Source organism: Pteropus vampyrus, unplaced genomic scaffold (assembly GCF_000151845.1).
Source record: "Pteropus vampyrus isolate Shadow unplaced genomic scaffold, Pvam_2.0 Scaffold216, whole genome shotgun sequence".
NCBI classification, from domain to species: Eukaryota; Metazoa; Chordata; class Mammalia; order Chiroptera; family Pteropodidae; genus Pteropus; species Pteropus vampyrus.
The window spans coordinates 895,854-917,719 of NW_011888997.1; the positions used below are offsets into that span (position 1 = coordinate 895,854).

At 32.0% G+C, this 21,866-nt stretch overlaps 1 protein-coding gene across 1 annotated transcript in view; it reads right to left on the reverse strand.

The window, feature by feature from the left end:
- The window catches only part of PLEKHA5 (pleckstrin homology domain containing A5), a 193,079-nt gene that overhangs the window by 7,316 nt on the left and 163,897 nt on the right, over positions 1 to 21,866 (reverse strand). Inside the window, exons 16-25 of the mRNA XM_023538246.1 lie at positions 18,626 to 18,688; positions 16,880 to 16,960; positions 16,593 to 16,742; positions 8,446 to 8,547; positions 5,516 to 5,627; positions 4,637 to 4,683; positions 3,665 to 3,853; positions 2,732 to 2,849; positions 2,227 to 2,345; positions 334 to 543 (exon numbers count right to left, since the gene is read on the reverse strand). Of these exons, the coding sequence (XP_023394014.1) occupies positions 334 to 543; positions 2,227 to 2,345; positions 2,732 to 2,849; positions 3,665 to 3,853; positions 4,637 to 4,683; positions 5,516 to 5,627; positions 8,446 to 8,547; positions 16,593 to 16,742; positions 16,880 to 16,960; positions 18,626 to 18,688 (1,191 nt within the window). The remainder of the gene's footprint in view (positions 1 to 333; positions 544 to 2,226; positions 2,346 to 2,731; positions 2,850 to 3,664; positions 3,854 to 4,636; positions 4,684 to 5,515; positions 5,628 to 8,445; positions 8,548 to 16,592; positions 16,743 to 16,879; positions 16,961 to 18,625; positions 18,689 to 21,866) is intronic.

Below are 21,866 nucleotides of genomic sequence, written 5' to 3' on the forward strand. Positions count from 1 at the left end.
TGGGAGGGGAATTAGGGACTATCTTGGTAGCCTGCAAGGCATTTTATATTTGCTAAAAGCACTTTTATCTTTTCAGTATCTCTGTGAAGTAGATAGGGAAAGCTGAATCATTATCTGATTTACAGTAGAGGAGATTAAGTCCACAAAGGGGGAAAGGAGCAATTTTCATTTTCCTAAGCTGTCTTAGCTTACTTATTATTATAAAAGTTAAATAATATAAAATAACTATTCATCTTGTAGTTATCTGAAAACCCATAAAATATGTAACTATGATTCTAAGATTCAAGTGATATTAGATTTTCACACAAGAATGATTAAATGCAATTGATATACCTGGGTAATCCTGAATAAATTATCCTTTAAACTTGAAGGACTTTGTAAAGGTGACTGGTCTAAAGCACCAATAACATTTAATCCTTTTTTCTTTTCCCTTAAGCAGGCTTGCTGATGTCTCCTTATTCTTTCCATTTGTTCTTCCACCGTCATCCTAGGTCGAGTACTTTCAGCTAAACAGAGCTGATCCACTGCACTTCTTGGTCTCTCCTTTAAATTAAAAATAAACATATAAACACAAAGACACTGAATAACTTCTGAAAGTATGCTGGAATAAAAAATCTCCTAAAATGCATTTCTTTTGTCTTCAGAATCAAAAGTGGAGGTTTCGAATATCATTTAGATAACACCAGAAATGCTATTTTATCCTTAACTGGTAACTGGTGATGCATGGTCAATGATGGGAAGAGAAAAGAGGAGAGGTAGGAGAGAAAGAAGAGAAACTAGTGAGGGAATTAAAAAAAAAAACAAAAAAACCCCACAAAGGTATGATAGCTCTGGAATGATCCTACCCCATGGCCCTGAAATAGGAAATTGTATTAAAATTCAAATTAGGACAAAAAGGGAACACAGCTTCTAAAAAGCAGTGATTTATTTTAATGAAAATGTCATGTTTTTAAGTAACATATGTACTGTGAAAGACTAGTAGAAAAACTATCCTTGGTTGATGATCAATAATAAACCTATGGATATATTTTCCATAAATCAGAGGGTTATATTTGAAAACATTGTATACACAGCTCATTTTTACGGTTCATAATGAAGGTTTAAAAAAAAATGTCACATTAAACAACCAATTCTTACTTTCTCACTAAAAATGTAACACGATATTGGTATAAGATCCAAAAAACAAACAAAAAAAATTCAATAATTAGTTATAAGAAAATTTTAGCTTATTTTATATAATAGAACTTTTAACGATTAAACATATTTTAGGAGCTACAGATTAGAGCATAGAATAGAATCCATATGTTTCTCTGTGTCCTCTGGTCTGAACTGTGTAAGTTCTTTTGCAGCTCAAAATTCTAAGACTATTTGGTACAAAGAGAGGGAAGTACCCTGAAGTGCAAGATTAGACTGGTTTAGAGCCAGTTTGAATTAAATGGATCTCAGATGGAAGTGTGAAATACAGGATTTATTTCCCAAACCCAATTCAAACTTCCTAGAGTAACTGGATGTTTGGCAAACTCCAAGTCTACCAAAGCTGAAGGGCCATGCAAATTCAGCCTAGCTTGGGATTCCATTAACATGGGTAACCACAGGACACGTCTATCACTCTCATCAAGGACAATCTTAGAAATGTCAGGAGATGTAATACAAGGAAGCTATTGTGGCAGCCTGACCCTGCCTGGCCACTTCCTGCTCGAACAAGTTCGTTCCTGACTGTGCCCCCTCGTCCCTTCCCCGACTGACATGGCAGTCCGAAAACCTGCTTAAATGATTAAGCCGGTTTCCTTATAGTTTGGCAGCCAATCAAAGTTTGCCTTATCTGTAGGAATGCAGAAGTACAAGATTGTATAAAACTGCCCTCCATGTTACAACTGGGGTTCAGCCTTTGGATAAGAATCTGCTGAGCTGGTGCCAGCATCAATAAACACTGCTTCCTGCTTACAGCCTCGGTGTCCTGTCTCTCTGTTTAAAAATCCCACAACGCTATCTGAGAATAGGTTCCACAAACTGTGGATGAAGCCTGCAGTCAAGGCCGATCAAAGGAAACCTAAATTATGTATTAAGTAGGTCTGTTCTCTGAGGTGCTAATTCCTTGAATATAATTTTTTAAAAAGATAACTAAATTTTGTCATAGACAATGTAAATTTTTTTGATAAAACACTAAAAATAGAAACATATAAAAAATAAATAAATAGGTTTGAGAATCCTTCTAGAAATTAATACCGTTCTTGAATCCATTATCTTCTTAGTTTTCCTTAAGGTTACATATGAGGCTATTGTTGAAGATTCAGGTGTTGGTGATTTTGTTCTTGGAGGGACTACTCCAACAGGAAAGTGGGAACCTAGAAATTAAAACAGCAATAAGTTCGAGAGACCATCTCACACAACATTGGTTCTTTTGACATATTCGATTTCTGAGGACTTTAAAATGCAAATGCAAATTTCTTATTCAAAAAGAGCAAGGGAAAATGAAGTACCTTCCATTAGGTATTCTACCTAAGAAGCCAGACAATGATACTACCAGACAAATTTAGGGTTAGATTTAGAAATAAAGTTCTACAGATTAACAGATGATGTTAAAAAATTAATTATAAAATTTAATATACTTAATAGATCATATATCCCCACCACAACCCTGTAAAGAAAAGAAGGAAAATATATTGGGTTAACATGTAAACTGAACTTATTCAGTTTAAACACAGAGCTAAAATATATCCCAAATGCTGACCTTTAACTGAAGTTTCCATTTCTGAAACAGGTTCTGTTTTTTCTTCTCCATTAGATTCATCAACTTCTGCCACTGTTGTTAACTCTGGTTCACTCTTGTAGAGTCTATAATCTGGACCCTTGAAAAGAAGATATGTAATTACAAAAAAAAAAATTGCTAAAAGTTTCTTTTAAAATGTTTACCTCTAAAGACTCAAATCAAGCTCTAAAAATTAAAAGCCTCAGTCAGCTAACTTGGGGATAACACAATTGATATATGTTACAACTAAGGTAGAAAAAAAAGAATTTGAAGTATTTTAAACCGGTAAATGTTTTGGTTTCAAAATTAAGATTATTCCTCCTAGGGACAAAGTCATTAGAACATTTTTATCATAGTATAACTGAGGTCTGAAAATAATTACATAATATTAACTCAGCCCCATTTCTTTTAACCCTATTCTCCCCTTGCTCATTACATTTTACATTATTTGTTTTGCCTCAAACCTATTATTTCCAGTTTTCATGAGTAACGTCTCTTTGGCAAAGATCACATTCTCTAAGTTTTCCTAGACTGAACTGATCACATTCCAATTCGCTATCATTCCTAGTAACTATCTTACTTTTCTTCTTGCTTCTTTCTGATCTAAAGATTTCATTTTGCCTCTGATATCCTGAAATGGTATATTTAAAATATGACTCCTTATACAAATGAAAAGTAACCATTTAATGACATTTATGGAAAATATGAAATTATGAAAGATTATTAAAATTGCGAAATTAAAAAATGAAATGGTAAAATCAAAACAGGAAAAACAAAATGATAACATGATAAACAAAAAAGCACTGGCTAAAAGTGATGTTATAATAAAAACAAGTCTGAATGTAAAATAAATTCACTTTTAAAAATGAGAGGGCATGTATGATTGACTATTCTGTGGCTATTGTAGCCACTTACACAGTGAGATCCATTTCTTGTATATCCTTGAACTTGATGAATCTTCTTTTCTTCAGGCAGATGGACTGGGCCCCTGCTATAACAGAGCAAGGAGCTGCTATCACTGGGCAGAGGGGGGATTATGGGAGGCTGCTCTGTAAAGTCATAGGACCGAGGAAGTGGAGGACGAGGTGGGACTACTTCCTCTTCCTAAAGATTGTAGAATAGTCACCTTATTTAGATAAGCATATTGAATTAAGGATATCTAAATTCTTTGCAACGGTAAGTTAACCTTAAATTAGCTTTAACATAAAGGGACACTGCCAAGCCAAAAGTTTCATATTGAAAAGTAAAACCAAAAATGTTTAATGGCCAATAACTGGGTTTTAAATAAAGTTGTATCTAACTTTTTTTGTAACACACAGGTTAGCTTTACTCTGAAGCTCAACATCAAAACGGATGTATAAAACTACAGTATTCCATTTTAAAAATAGGAGAAAAAAATTAATTTGAAAATCTCACTGGCTATTTGTTTTTGTTTTGCAATTTTTAGGAGAAAAAACATTTCTTTTTGATTGGATTTTCTACAAAATTCAAGACCACAAATGCTTTCAATTAGATTGACAGTATCTCTTTGCAGTTGTAATTTTTTTATGGTATGCATGACACACAACCAACTTAATTATCCCACAAATTTTTACCAAATATAAGAAACAATAATATTCAAATAACTTACATTAGCAAAAGCATGACAATGTTAATGTTCTAACACAGATTAAAAAAATTCATTTTTTTTTTTTTTTGCATTAAGAAAAGGGAAAAAAAAATCGCATTTGTTAGAAGTACCAAATTACTGAACCGGTGAAATTGCAAGATTAAAACAATAACTTAAATATACTTAGAAAACATTTTGTTATGAGTAGAGAAGACAACTCTAATTCATGTTTCAAACATTTAAAACAATTTATAGTTGGACAAACAATCCAAACTTACCTCATTTTTGGACTTAACTGTTGAGAAAGACTTTGATACTGCCATACCTGTTAAAAAAATAAAACAACTTATACTAAATATATCTTTCTAAATATATAGAAAAAAAGCAATAATTTCATTTCATGTATTATAAAGTCTTCAGTTTTTAATCCCTCATTTATTGTTTTCAGAATTTGAACCCAATTACATTAAAAAATATAAATTAAAACAACTAGTTTAAGTAAGAGTATAGGGAAATGGGTTTTCTCAAACATTTATCAGTGTAAGTACATTTTGTTATAGTCTTTTAGGAGGACGATTTGACTGTGTCTATCAAAATGGAAAATATGTGCTCATTTCCCATTTCTTGGAATACATTAAGTACTAGCATGTGTGTTTAGTTACATACACAATAATGTTCATTATAGAATGGCTTATGACAGGGAAAACAAAACAAAACAAAACAAAACAAACCCAAACAAGTCCCCAAACCTGAAAACATGTTCATCCACACAGAGTGGATAGATAAATTATAGTTCATCTATACAATGAATTCTTAACACAGCTATTACTGTATTATAGTTAAGGAAACAGGTATACTATGATTCCATTTTTTGTTTTAGGGGGGAAAAACTCCTAAAATCAAAATCCTGTATGTGTGCTTATAATTATAATACATATAAAACTATGATTTATTTTTGAGTGGATGAAGTTGGCATAACTTTTGCTTTTTACTTTATTAAACTTGTGTACCAATTCAATGCTAAAAAGAAGAGTAACTGTTTTCTGACAGCAAAATCCATTAAAATACCAGAAGTAACCCAATTCTGTGTGTCATTCCATTTTAGATATAATATTATGGTCAATTACTGCAGAATAAAATACAATAAGTTGCCTTACCTGTTTCTGTAGTGCCTCTTTGCTGTTTGTGCTTACTCAATCCTTCCATGACATCTTGAATTCTCCAAAGTTCTTTCTGAATCTGTGCACGCTGAATTCCTGCTGATTCAGTCTATTAGTAAAAATAGACCACAAACAAGAAAAAAAAGTCACTAAAGTTAGAAATTCCACTAATTATATATTTAAAAACCCAGAATTGCAGTGGATTAAATTTTGAAAATATCTAATATATTCTCAAAATTTCTGAACTTCAGTGGCAATGATAAAAGAGATAAAACAGAGAGACAAAAAAAAAAATTTTCAGCCTCAGGTATACTATTTCACAACTTCTCAATAAGCTTTGCCTTGTGTTATTTATAATGCCAGGAAGGAATACTGAACAGAAGGGACAAAAAATGGAAAACCAGAACGAAAGGAAAATAGAACAAAACAGAAACTTACAAAAACCAAATTAAAAAAAAATTTTTAGGGGAAAAAAGAAATGGAAAGTATACCAATTTCCAAGTTCTAGAACATAAAGGACATGCCAAAAAAAGAAAAGAAAAAGACAATAAAATATATTTAGAAGAGTTTTGACTCACGGAGTTAAATATATTTGCAGGACTAATTTTCAATTTTGGAATCTAAATTTATCATTGCCATTTTTATTCTATTCTAAGTTATATCCATTTTCTTACTTCTAATATCCCATTTCATGCCCTCAGGCTAAATACTCTAACGGAAACCAAAATAAGACCATATTGATTTTCAGTAAGATTGTAATTGAACTTCTATGACTCTGAAACTTAGATATCAACAAATATAATTTTTAGGAATGTAAATTTATAAAAAAATAGGCAACAAAGTATAAAGCCATCACATTAGCTAGAAAAAAATCTTTTTCATTGACTATCAGTTTTTGACAACTGTAGATATTAGAATACAATCAGTATTTTATTAGCAAGATAAAAAGCCCTCTGAGGGGTTGAAATATGTTTTCAAAGTCTATGCACATAAGGGCTATGTACCAACACTGCCTCAAAAAGGCACTGCACAATCTTAGGTATCCAGTTTTCTGAGCCATAGGATGAAAGTATCAAAGTAAAAGGAAATACTAACACACACCCAACATGATGACAGCCCAGAGATGTGAATACTGATTGATAACAGACTTACAGGGAGAGAAGATCAACTCTAAAAATCAGACACTTGCATAGTCTATACAGACTATGGATTACTCTTACAATAATTAAAAAAATATATACATCTTTTCACCTATATGAAAGACGTATAATGAAAATCTCATTTTTGTTCTATTTTGCATTTCTCTAGTTAATTGTGACTTTGAACAATATTCAAACACTTGTTAGCAATGTTTTACTTTTTATGAATTAAAACTACCTACGTTCTTTGTTCATTTTGCTAATGTACTGTTTCTCTAAACTAAAAAAAAATTCTTTGCAAATCTAGATAATAACTCATTGAATTTTAGTTCAAGATACTTGTTCCTGGTATGTCATCTTTTAAGATTGTCTATGTTGTCTTCATTGTTCACTTATATAACAAACCATATGTTTTCTGTGCTTGATACTTTTCTAAGTGCTTCAAAAATATCAACACATTTAATCATTATAAGCCAGTAGTGGTTGGTATTATTATTTTCATTATACGGGTGTGCAAACTGAGGCACAGAGTTGTTATGTAACTGGTCTAAGGTCACACGTGCAATGCTACTTCTTATAGAGTACACCGTCTAGTTATTTTTTAAAAAAATTTCAACTTCTTGTGGTCTTAAATATATTAGAATTATTTTGTTAATTTTTTTCAGAAAGTTCTGGAAATTTGGTTGAAATAGAACTGAGCTTATATGAAGACTTTTCATTGTGATAGTGTTAAATCGGGCCATTGATGAACATGATATATGATTACACTTTCCCTTTTATTCAAGTCTTCTCTTATGTCACGATGAATATGTTTTGTTAGGTTAAATCAGGGTTGGCAGAGTACTCTGGCCTGAAAACTAAGAACAGATTTTTTACATTTTTAAGGGGTTATAAAAAAGCCAAAAGCACCTGAGATTCTGTGACAGAGTGTATGTATATACTTGCACCATCAAAAATATTCAATATCTTTGTATGGAAAATAAATAAGTGATCATGAAAAAAAAATCAGTATCTGCTTTTTACAGAAAGTTTGCTGACCCTTTGTTTCTATTTTACAGTTTTTTTTCTATTGTATCTTAGTGTGACTTTAGTCATGACCACATTTGGATACTTAAATTTAGACAATTAAAATGAAGTACAATAAAAAATCCAGTTTCTCAGTTACACCAGCAACATTTTAAGTGCATCAGTGGCTTCTATATTGGACAACACAGCCAGAGGACAGTTGATCTTCTACGAGTCAACTTAACTAGCTTTTTATATGTTGTATTAATTTGTTTATTGAGTCCACTGGGCTTCTAATGCAAATGATCAAATTTACATAGGGCCACAGCGTTAAGTAACTTTACAAATTTCCTTAAACATATTATCTCCATTTTTCACAGCAACACTTTAAGATAAGAAAACTAACACCTGGAACTTGATCCCATTTCTGCCTGTTTACAAAACTGGATTCTTTATTCCAAATGGTGCTGTATTTTCCCTTATCTAATAATATATCAGTCAAAATAATAGACTAAATATAATAGAATAAAGAGGCATTTAATATAGCATGAATAAGAATAAATTTTTTAAAAAGATAAAATATCCATTATTTGGAAAATCCATATAATTCAATACCTCAATACCAAGTGACATATAGTTAGCTAAGAGCACAGAACACCACAGGACTCATACCATGTACCCAACAGAATAAAGAGCTTTTAAACAATGAGAGAGGGGCTACTTTGGTTGTACAGTACCAGTCAAAATCTGTTTAAACAATGTGAAAACATTACACTTTAGTACCTGAACTTCACCAAGGTGATCTAGCTGCTCTTGCATCTGGTTCCTGGTAATGGTTACATCATATTCTAACTTATCATATTCTCTCCATGCTCGTTCCAGTTCCTAAAATCAAAAAGCTTTACTTACTTTTATCAAGAAAATGTACTTTTATGTCATTATCACCTCAATTATTATGTGGTTTATATTGAGCAAAATAAAAACTTTTCTAATTCATTTTCCTTTACTGTTTGAAGCATTTTCTTGTATGCCCCGATAAAAATTCCTCCATGAATAAAAATACTAAATAGGTTGCATTTTAGCATGTGGGATTTTCAGTAATAGCAGTAGCCTGACATGTCTTTACTTAGGTAAATTTATAGTAATGTCATAAACCTAATTCAGCTAACTAGTCAGTGAATCCTGCTCACTGAGAGTCAATATAGACTACCCGCCTATACTTTTCTGTTGGGAAAAAACATCATCTCCAAAACCCTAAACTCATAGAGGTTTTTCATACTTAAGTCTTTAACCACCTGTTATCTATTGAACAAGCGCTCAAAAATATATCGTCATTATATTTTGCTTCAGGAATGCTATTCTGCTGGGGTATAGGTACTTATCTATGGGTTGTAGTTACTCTTCAGACATTTCAGAGAGTGGTATGAAGTCAATAAATTGATAAACTAAGGGCAGGGACTATATTTGATTACTATTTCATCGCCAGTATCTATTGTGGTGCGGGCACATGTAACACAACCAACAAGTATTTACTGAATCCTGTTGTAAAATGAATTAGCAACTCTTATCTAAGAACCTCCCATGACCAGGAATTTCTTGCCTTCCATTGCTCTGAACAAGCTCCCCGGGGAAATGTCAGTTTAACAACAGCAATAGTCTAGGGGATAAGGAAAGAGGGTAGTAGTGCAGAAGAAAGGTTACTTAAAATCATCTTAGTAAAAACAAACAAACAAACAGCAATACCTCAAGTTCTTAGAGGTTCTCTTTTAATGAGTTATTATTATTTTTTAAAATGCCTACAGTACCTAGTCTTCCTAGTTGGTCTCTCATCCAAGTACTAACCAGGCCCGACCCTGCTTTAGCTTCTGAGATCAAACTTATGCAATGAAAAAATTGCTCGAGGTGCATAATTTAAAAAATTAAAGTGTTAAAATTTTGCCACTTGGTATAACTGCTTTTAAAATTTAAGATTCTCCTTAAGCAGGATTTACAATGAATTATATTCTTAAAAAAGAAGAGATAAACTACTGGAGGTTTTTTAAAAATCATCTCTGTATTATATAGATAGTTTAAGGAGTCTATTGAGGAGATTTCACAATTAATTAAATTTTAAAAAAGCAAAGTGATAAAGTATTAAAGATTTTTATCTCATTTATATTGTGTAAATATTAGAATCCTTACTTGGATTCAGCAAAGTGTTTCTATTTGGATAAATAAGGATATTAATCTCCTTTAGTAAAAATTGTTTCTATTCATCTTCTAACTTGTGCACATCACAAAAACTGCAAATTTAAATTGTGGCCTTTGAAGGCTTCAGAGAGGGTAAAATGAGGATAACAAGACCCAATGGTAGCCTAGCAATTAAGGAAGATAGCATTGCCAAACTAACACCTAACTTCTCCTAGAAAAGCCAGAGTTAGGGTGGGCCCAAAGGTTCTGTAGAGGCATCTACATATAAGAACATTTTCAGAGGGTGGGAATCTTTGTTTTTCTTACAGAAACATAGGAGAAACAGAGATTGAGAGCTAGAGATTACTTTATCAATATTTTAGGGGTGAAGAATCAATACACTTTTAATTTTCCCAGCCTGGAAAGTCCTGCCATTGCACTGTGTCATTTGTCCTAAGTCTCACTAATCCTGCTGGGCCTCCCCCATTTCTGCCTTTACTTCTCTGCTCCTCAAACATGATTATGGGTGGGCAGAACACAAGTCAACACAAGATGGCAAGAAAAGGGGCAGGACTGGCATAACATCAGTTTCTTCCCAACACCTGGATGAGTATTTCATTCAAGAATTTAGTGGATTATATAAGTACAATATTAAAATCTTTAAATATAAGCTTGCTATTTTATGTTAAGAATGTATAGGTACACTAAGGCAATTAAAAGGTGTAATGACTTTCAAACATACAGATATCTTACTATCATAGGCACAAGTCAAGAAACAGTGCTTTCAATAAAATGTGGAGAGTTTATGCCGTAAGTAAAAACACTGAACTCTTGCAGTCCGCAACCCCATGGATAAACTTCACCATATTAAAAGAAGCCAAAGAGTATATACTCTATGATCACACTTTCATAAAATTCAAAAACAGACAAAGCTAATATATAGTTTAAGTCAGGTAATGGCGTTTTGGGGAGAAGGCAGTCACTCGGAGGGGAGCCTCTGGCATGCTCGTAAAATTCAGTGTCTTGATATGAATGTCAGCCACATCTGTGTACTTAATCTGTGTACTCTCCTCAAGAGCATGTTAAAAAAATATGTAGGATTGTTATAGGGATGACAGAAAACTTTTTAAAAAATGACAGTCTAAATTTAGGGCATGGAACAAAGAAATTTTAATAGTGGTTACTTCTCTATGCTCTGTACTGAGACAAGACTTGGCCACTGTGCAGGAAAACAAACTTCGAATAGGTCTGCAACATTCAGATGCAGTGAAATCTCACAGTACCAAAAAGATCAATAAGGATTTTAATACCTAACTACAGAGTTATAACAGTTAAGAAAGGATTAGAACTAATGATTAGTTTTCAAATTTTTAATGTAATAAGAACTTTCCTTTTCTTATCCAGAATCAATGGTAATTTATAACAACTTATAAAACCCAGAAGGAATAGTTATAAAATATACTTAAATAAGTAAATAATTATTACATTATGTTTAGAGCTAATAGAGACTGGTTTACTTCCGGTTTGCCTCTCGATTAGTGTCTGAGTTTTAATTTAAGATGTGGTAATTGACAGATTTTCAGTTTCAAAATGGAGAAAGGGCAATAGTACAGATGTAGTATGATTTTTTATTAGCTTAAAGTAAACTTCAAACAACTCTTTTCAGTTTTAAATATTACAGATTAATGTTCACTATGAAGTCTTGGAGAGTTAAAAAGCATTGTAATATTTAAGTTTACTATTATGAGAACTAGGCACACAAAAAAATGTTAATATATTGGTCATTACCATCCAACCATAACAGTTCTGTCAACTAGGTATTAGAAGCAGTTGATTTTTGAGATGAATCAAAAATAAAATCAATCTGATTTCATTGTCACCTTCAGGATATAGAGATTTTTCTGGCACAGATTTGAAAAATGGGCTTAGTTATTTAAATCGTTTTTCAAAAAGGATATCTGTCTTTTATGATTTTATGCTTGCCTTATCATATAACTACATCTCAAATAAAAATCACTATTTATGAAACACTTTACTAACTAATAATGACTATACTGGCTTTTCTAAACCTAAAAAAAATTTTAAGAGTAACCAAATCCAAACTGTATAAAATGAGGATCGACTAAATCAGCCATGGCTATAGAGTTACCTATGTTTTAGAATTCTAGTTTATGGTAACAATTACAGTAATTCTACTTTTTTGGCTATATACATTTTTAAATTTTTGGCTACTTATGATCTTTAACTCATATTTTTAGTTTCTTCTGTTATCTCTTTGAAACAAAACTATATTCCATCTCTTGAATCTATCATCCGATTTTGACAGTTATCAATACATGGCCAATCTGGTTTTCATGTATAGCACCCATGTTCTATCTCTGTGGGATTATTTTAAGCAAACACCAAGCATCATTATTATTTCATCTATAAACACATCAGTATGTGTTTCTAAAGAAACCAAAATGAAAAATAAGAGAAATCATTTTTTTAAATCATCAGTATGTAATCTTTCAAGAAATATTTTTAATTGTAACAACACTTTTCCCCCATTTGCTTGCTACTTATTTGTAGAGGAGAATGGGTCACTTGTTCTGTACGATTTCTGTTACTCTAGATTTTGCTAACTGAATTCCTATGGCATTCCATCATCTTCTGTAGCCTGTATTTCCTATAAACCCGTAGTTAGATATGGAGGCTTGCTGAGATTCAGATTTGATTTCGGGGGGGGGGGGGGGGGGGGGGGGGGGGGGGGATGTAAAAATATCTCTTAAATGTTGTTGGGTACTTCCTAGTGCAGAGCATCAGGAGGCATATCACATCTGGCTGCCTCTTTTTGGGGGGATGTTATTTTGTAATCATGAAATAACTAGGGTATTTAAAAACCACTTTAAAATCTTCCAAAGCATATTCCATGACAATTCATGGATGTTGACAGATCTACTGTAAAAAAATTATACTTTGTTGTAACCATAATTCTCAGTAGTTCTTTATTACACTGAGAATGAGTACATGAAGACATTTAGTGTAAGCTTCTCCCCAATGTAGTTCACCTGTCCTGCTTGCCTGTCTATTTAAGTTTATAATCCTAAACCTAGTTTATCCATTGTAGTTTAAAATCTCTGTTTACTCAAGGCCCTCCTATTTAGAATCCAGTTCAGAACACAAATAAGTTTAATGGAAGTCTATCCTAGCCTACTTATTCACTGTGTAACTCTGGACAATCCCTGTGTCTCAGTTTTCCATTTTTAAAAATAAATTTATTTTTTCAGTCTTCCACTTTTTTAACATAGTAGCAATAGTAAACATATCAAGGGGTTATTATGTGGATAAGTGCATGTAAAGCACTTATAATGAGACTCTATACCCAATAACTGCTCTAGAAATATTCATGATTATTACTGTTATTTCATATTGGTATTATTTTACATGGCTATTATGGATAAATGCAGAAGCCATCTACTAGCATGATTCAGGATGATTGGGAGCCTTTACACCTGCTTTCTAGTGGTTGAAATTCCAATTTTAGATTTTCAGTAATATATATTTGCTTCCAAGAAAGTACACATGACCACATGGTGAAATGGACTAGAAAGTACAGAAGCCCTAGAATTAAGTCCTTGATTTAGGTGTTGACTCTGTTATTCGTTATGTCACCTTGGCAAGTCATTTAACCTCCATGAATCTCAGTTTCTTCATCTGTACAGGAGAGGTAATAAAAATGAAAATAAAATGGAGATAATAATTACATTTATTTTGCACAGCATTTTCTTAAGGATCAAACCAGACAATGTATGTGAAAAATGCAGAAATACAAATGTATTTTTCTGCTATTATTAGATGAGTCACAAATTCTCATCTATAATATGTGAATGATATCTGCTTTATCTGTCTTCTTGAGTTGTTGGGAAGAATAAAAGCACTTGTGGAGCTGAAAAAAAAAAACATAAGAATATATCCTTTACATTTAGAGATAAGGCCTAATGTAAATTCCCCAAAAAGAGACTGTAGCAGACGTTTATGGAGCTCCACACCACCTGGCTTTGCCCACCTGATTTCAAGGACCTATGGTAGAGCTCCATGCATGCCAAGTGTCTCATGATAAGCTCGCCAATGCAGTTTGGAAGTATGGATGAATTAAGGACCCAGGGGCAATCTCAATGAATGAGTGATAGACAGATACTCCAGCCTCCCAGCCTTTCAGTGGGAAATTCTGAATCATTCTGCTATTTTCTCAGAGTCCCCAGTGGGATCAAATTCCTGCTGCCCACAGTGGTAACCAAACTCAGTAGTGAAACCTTTACTGGCCTTTCTCCCTCCCTGTCTCACTCTACACCCTCCCTTACTTCTGCTTCCTGGAATCATCTCCCAAATAAACCTTTGGAACCCAGTTTCTAATCTCAAGCTCTATTTTGAAAACCCAAACTAAGACAGGGACCCACTGAAAATTTCAAGGGGTAACTGTTAATTTTTCTTACTAATCAGGCTTAAATAAAACAACGCAGAGGCAAGGAGAGAACACAAAGGCACTATGTGCTTAAAGCGTATGTTTGTTGGGTGGCTCTTTTTATGAAGAGGAGATGTAGTTTCAAGAATTAAATAAAACATAAAAGGAAGACTGCTTTACATCTTTACCTTGTGTCAATCTAGTTTTATGTACTTTAGTGGACAACCAGGTGAGAGGATGTTTTCTAAAATCAAAGCTTTGATGTATGGAAGCTTTAACGTTATACCTCTTATGTTATCGAATCTTTTCTACCTCAGAATTTGGATTTGAACCAAGGCCCTGCATCAACTGTGAAAGAATCAGAGGACTCCTTTGAGATTCTGCTGGCACAAATGTTTAATCAGATTTAAATATAATCAGCATCAATTGAGTGCCCACCATATGCCCAGTGTGATGTTATGTATCATCTGCAGCCTTAAAATGCAAATATGAATAAGTTTACATAAAGGCACAAATAACATAGCTTGTATTCTATGTAGTAAGACATGTCTTAGAAGAACATATTGAGGGTTTGTAATGATCACTGAATAATGCTGAAGGCAAGGGGAAAAAAACACAGGAAAGTGATTATATAGAATACCAACTAGAAAATGGGGTACTCTGAGATGATTAATTTCTATTAAAACATTTTTAGTAAACTTTCAAGGCTGGAGTTAACCTTGAGATGGAGCAAATTCTAAGCCTACAAATGAGATTTAAGTTATTAAACCCAATGAACACTTTACATCCCTAGAATTTTCTAAAACAGACACCAATCATAAAATAGTTTCCAACTAAATTTTGATTTGACTCAGGTTGTCACAGGGATATCAATTTTTTCATTAGCTTGGATTAATGCCATTTTCACTTTTTAATTTCATATTCCTAATCCCCTAAGCCAGTTAGTCAGTCAGTTAGTCAGTTCTACTTCCTGCTTCTCCAGACATGTTTCCAATACTGTCATCTCTGTGCTGTGTTTCAAGCCATTTTGTCCTGTACGGACCACCTCTTATTTCCTCTTTCTTCCTAGTCAAATCCCACCTATCACTGATTAACTGACTACTTCTTTGTAAACAACATTTCAGGTGCATATATTTTCTTTATGACTACATTATAAAATTCCATGTAGATCTAAGTCTTCAGGACTATGGTTAGATCTGCATCATTCAGTTCAATCATTCATCAAATTTTTAGTGCACATCCTGTAGTACTGAATGCTAGAGCCACAAAGATGAACAAGATATGGTTCTGATTTCTAGATGACAATTAAAAGGATATTAAATATTTTTAAAAACCTATAAACATTACAGTGTAATTAAGAGACTAAATGAGGTCATTTTAAACCAAGAATAGGTATATTAAACATAGGTATTTAAAGAATCATAAAATCTAAGTTTTGATTTATCTAAAACTATGACATATTCCTTTAAAAATAGCTTTTGTTTGGAATGTTATTTTAATGTTATTCAGAACTGAAGCCATGTTGAGATTCCGGTATGCTGCCAGCTTGGAAAGACCTCTCTTACTTAAGCTATAGATCTTCTTAAAAGGTAGCTGCTCCCTAAAGAGCCCACTGAAGGTATAGGCGAGCGTGCATGAGCAGCTTTCTTTAACAGGTGGCTTTTGCAGGGATTTCTCTTTCAAAAGGCTGTTGGGTAGGTGCTCTTACTATGTTTAGAAGATGACTACATCATAGGACCTAAAGCAGACTGTTTAAACTTATAAAACACTTAATTTATAAACTCTGACTAAGACTTTTAGACTTGGTAATCCCAAGATACCTTTCATAAAGTGACATAACTATGGGTTAAAAGGTTCTGCTAATCATATTTCTTATTCGAACCTATCATCTATACTTAGATCGCACTGCAGCTATGAAATGGAATGTTGATGGCTTCTTAAAAGCATTTCACAGGTACAGTTTATGAAATGGTTGGTTAAGTGAATCTAATTACCACCTTCCCAAAATTATTCTAATTCCCCTAAAATCCACAAAATATTTTCTCAATGTGATAAATTTTAACGTATCTTAAGAATTTTTCATTTGTATGATACATAAACAGGAGTATTTATCTCTTTTGTAAAACTATTTCACAAAAAACAAAATGCCTAGAGAAATAGATCATCCTTTATTTTTGATATTATTAACAAATTAATTTCTTGTTATAATAGAGAACAATCTTAAAAACAGTCCAATTAAATATGAATATAAATTAAATTAAAAAGAGAACTGTATGATATTTCAGTGACTCTTACTATGAAAAAAATATGTACTCACAGCAGTGGCTCGAGAGAGCTCTCGACATGTACTAAGCAGTCCATTTTGTAAATCATCCCTCTGTAACACCACGGTCTGAATGGCTGCTGGGTTATCTGCGTTCATTTCTATCTCTTGGCTGGCTGACAGCAAAGCTTGCTCAAGCGTATACTATTATAATAAAAAATAATTACATTTAATGTTCTGCATCATCAAATTAATTCTTTTTTACTTTAGTTATCAGTGTCTTGATAATAATCATATAAAGTAACATCAATTGTAGTTAATAATAAACATAATTGTCCTACTTTCTCCTTGTGGAGCTGCTGAAGTTTCTCTTCCAGAGCATGTACCACTTTATCTTGTTCACATAGACGGCTTAACTTGGCCTAGGTGATAAGAGAAGATGTCTTTTATTAGCAATTTTTTATTTTTCCTGTAATTGGAGGTAGGTAGTCATCATTCCTGTAACTAGAGGTAGTTAAAACAAGAAAACACATTTAGAATACCTAATTAGGCCAATCTTTATTTCATTGAGTAATATAAAAATTTAAATATATCTTATAAAGATAGAATGCTTAAAAAACATGCATGTAAAATGAAAAACCATTTCAACCATATTATTTAACCTATGTAATTCAAAAAATTCTTAGCAGTCTCATATGCTTTCAACAAATCATTTCAATGAGGTTAAGATTTTTTTTCCCTATGAACTGCTGGATAGGTTAAATGATATACATAGCACTTAATTAAAATACCAACTGGATTCTATTTTATATTTTTTTAAATATGTTCTTATATTCTTAGAAAAGAATATAAACAAAAGATTGCTTCTAATTGTAATACAAATAAAAATATTGCTAGTGGAGAAAAATTACTTTCAATAGTTTTACTCTTGGTACTACCCCAATTTTTAAAATTATGACAATATAATAGAGTACTCTAACAAAATTTCAATACTACAATAAACCAGTTCTACACATATCTGAAAATAAAAACCCTGGACAAACCATAAATATGCCCAAGCTTTACTGCGTAACAAGAAAGCAAGAAACATGACATTTCACTTTCTTTGTCTTTTTATCTATTAAAGTAACTACTTTATCTTTGTTAGACAATGAAACTCAAGCTACATCAAATGGAATGCAGTAGTCCCCCCTTATCTGTGGGTCATATTGCTCCAAGATGCCCAATAGATGCCTTTAACCACAGACAGTACCAAACCCAATATATACTGTTTTTTCTTATACATACATGCGCTTTATGGTGTCTCTTTGGCATATCTGAATTACCTGCTTTAGTACTTGCACTTTGGGGCCATTATTAAATAAAATAAAGGTTACTTGAACACAAACACTGTGATACCCTGATAATCGATCTGATAACCTACATGGCTACTAAGTGACCAATAGGCAGGAAGCACCCACAATGTGATTAACATCCCAAGTGGGATGGAGCGGGAAGGCATGAAAATTCACCATGATACTCAGATCAGCATGCAATTTAAAACTTATGAATTGTTTATTTCTGAAATTTTCCATTTTCCATTTAACATTTTGACAGGAACTGACTGTGAGTAACTAAAACCGTACAAAGCGAAACCACGTATAAGGGGGGACTAGTGGATATTGAAATATGCAAAGAGGAACAAATGGAATAAAACCGGGGGAAATGAGGTAAGAATGACATATAAGTAAGTAAAACTGCGCAGCAAGTCAGCAATCTAAAATGTGATTAAAAACTAAATTTAATTTTAAAAGGAATGATAGAATTTCTAGAGGCTAACACTTTCTCTAGAAGACAGACTATTTTATTTTGTCTCCAGTCTTGCATAACTTTTCACAAAACTCTTTTACTTTCATTTAAGTGATTCTTAATACTTTCAACTGTTAATTATGGGGGTGAAGACGGACAGAGAATAAATTAAGGAGTACGCATTTAATGGAATCTAAGTGAAAAAGGAAGGGGAGGAGGAGGAATTTTTGTCAGGCTTATTTAGTGTTTGGCAGAGAATATGACAGAGTCCTGTCAATACACAGCATACTAATACTTACATCGATATCTACTTCTTCAGGTCTGTATTTGTATAATGTGCCTCTGCATTCATCTTGTGATAGCTATAAGGAAAAATGTCAAATAGCAACTTTAAAATTAATATTTCAAAATGTATTTATTTAGCCTATAGTTAATATTTTGGATTTATATAACAAAAATGGGGTTTTAATGATTTTTATAATTTTAGAAGTTTAATTCAAACACAGATCATTACAAAAGTAGAAAAATATTTAACAGTGATACAATATGCAAGATACATTAAGAATGATGTTAACTTAAGCTTGTAAAACAAAATAGTAAGCTGGTCAAACAAAATTACACAGCACTTTACATCTTTCCATTTGTAAGACATACATTATTTTAATGAAAAATTGACAAATAAAACTATAAGAACTGTATTGAATCAAATATTCAAATCAGGTATATTTCAACAATCAAAACCGTCCTTCAGAGTATACACATAATCACACAATTGTGTATGTGTACACTGAAATGCCAACACATCTTAGTACAATTTTACTAACAAAACCTATTAACATATTATATACAGATACATAATATATAAACACACATACACAATATAGACTTATCTTGTTCTTCTGTCTTAAGAACTAAAAGATAATGGAGGAAAAGGATGGGTTTAATTGAAAAGAGGAAAATCATTCAAAACCTCATAAAACTGAAAGCCAATAAACCATGGATAGTCAAATTCCATAAAAAGCTTTTATACGTGTTTGTTGACACCAGTTGTTTTATTATACCATAAGGAATTATTACTCAGTATATTTAAACATCATTTTTTTCAGTTTATTTTGGTCAAAAAAATCCTCATTTCTGAGTATGCTTATTACCAAGATTTCAACAGCCATCCCAGTCACTACAGATCATATCACAGCTTCTGCAGGCAATATTTTACCATCTCTCTTGTCTTTTGACTTAATATACTGACTACTAGATAATAACAAAAACATAGTAGGAAAAATTTAATTGGGGCTCACTGCATATTTACTAAATGGCACACTTTTTCTCAAAGTGGGGATGGGAGAAATATACCCCAACTATATTCTAGATTGGAAAATCAGATTTCATATATATATCAGATTTCATATTTACTAAATGGCACACTTTTTCTCAAAGTGGGGATGGGAGAAATATACCCCAACTATATTCTAGATTGGAAAATCAGATTTCATATACATACAAATGTATAAGAATGTATAAATTATAGCTACTTATATTCTCTCTTTAAAAAACTGCTCGACAGTTACATCTTTAGAAGGAGGCACAATTTAAACAGTAGGTAATTTTGAATGGCTCTAGAAATGTGGGAATCAGGAGGTTAAAAAAGTAAGCATTCCAAACATACAATAATAAATCCTGGATTTGAGCGTTTTATTTCAAGACACAACTTTCACGTATCTCATGCAAATGAACCTGTGACTATTTAAGGGTATGCACAGTGATTATTAACCACAAAACTCTACAGAAATGAACGTCACATGAAAAATGAATTTAGTAACATCAGAATACTTGTGCGCTATTTTAAAATAAAGATCACTGAATGTCCTGAGAAGTGTCAATTATTCAAAATTAAAGCACCTAGATCCAAGAATTTACGCTGCAATCTGAAAAAAAAAGTAATGAAAAGTTTTACAATCTTTAGATTCATAAAAATGTAAGATGACAAAAATTTTCTTATTTATATTTTCTCATTTATAAAGCCTTTAGCTACCAATGTCCAAATATACTTTGCTTATTTAATATTTAAAGTTAAATGCAAAACAGCTTTACTGAGCCATGGAATGCAGGATTTGAATATAATTAGTGGACAGTGCTACATCCAGATTAAAACATGAATCGAAACCTATATCCCAGAGTCAACAGATAAAAGACTAATAATTTTAAATGAAAACCTAATAATCCAGGATAAGTATTTAGGATATTGGTATACTATTTTTTATATAGAGAATCTTTTTTCCTTTGATATTTCAATTTCATTGAGTTTTTAAAATATGTATTTTAAAATTTTTCAGTCACAGTTGACATACAATATCCTATTTGTTTCAAGTGTACAACACAGTGATTAGACATTTGTAGACCTTATGAAGTGATCACCCTGATAAGTCTAGTACTATTTAGGGAATCTTATTACATATTCATTTTTATATTAGTTGGCAGATTATAAAAAAGAAAAACGTGTTCTGTATAGTTATAATTTTAGAGCGATACATTCTTATAGACATAAAAATATTACATAAATTAAAATATTTTTCTACCTATATTTTTAGTACCACTGAAAAATTTACTAAAATCTTTTATCAGGTTATTCAATAAAGATATTCATTATTAGATACCAACCAATAAAAATCTTAAAATAATTAACCTTCCAACATACACTGCCTTTTACATGTCAGAAGAAAAGCATACGAAAACAAGATTCTTTAAATAATTAACTTCTAAGCATGGCCTATTTTCCATTACTAAGGCTTTTCTTAAAAAAAAAAAAAAAAAGAATATAATTTATTAAAAAACAATTTCGACCTACAATTGAAGTTTGCTATTCATTTTCAATATAAAACTCCTTCTATAAGAAAAATATATAATCTCATAAATGTTCTGATTAACTCAAGTTCTGCACCAAATAATGTTTCATGGCAACATTGTCGATCATTTTTCAAATTAATCTTTAGCAAAAATAAAGAAGTTCTGAGTTTGAAGTACCTCCGTAACACTAGCAAAGCAAATGAAAAGGGCTCTGTAGTAATTATATGAGCTTGAGTAGTGCTCAAGCTTTAGACAAGTACCATGTAAACTTTACTGTCTACATAAGGATATGTGCTATATTTTATTTAGAAAGTCAGAACTTTTTCATAAGGTACCTAATAATCTTTTAAAAAACTGTCTTGGCATCAAGTTAAAATCACTTTTGTCAATTAAAATTCAACTTTCTACAGTATCTACCCCTTTAGTATATGAAATATATATACACATACATACAGACACAAATCCCAGGAGGATTTTGGGGGAAATATTTGGTAAAATTAGACATTACATTCTATGAGGACTCAAAAATGCTCATTGGGTTTGTGTATCTTTTAAAATAATTATCAGGTGACTAATTTCATTGATATTAATTATGTTATAAAATCTCTGACACAAAAATGTATTAAGAAAGGCAGCAGAATTAGTAAATGCAGAGAAATTTTTCAACTTGATGTTCAGTTATTTAGCATTTGTTTT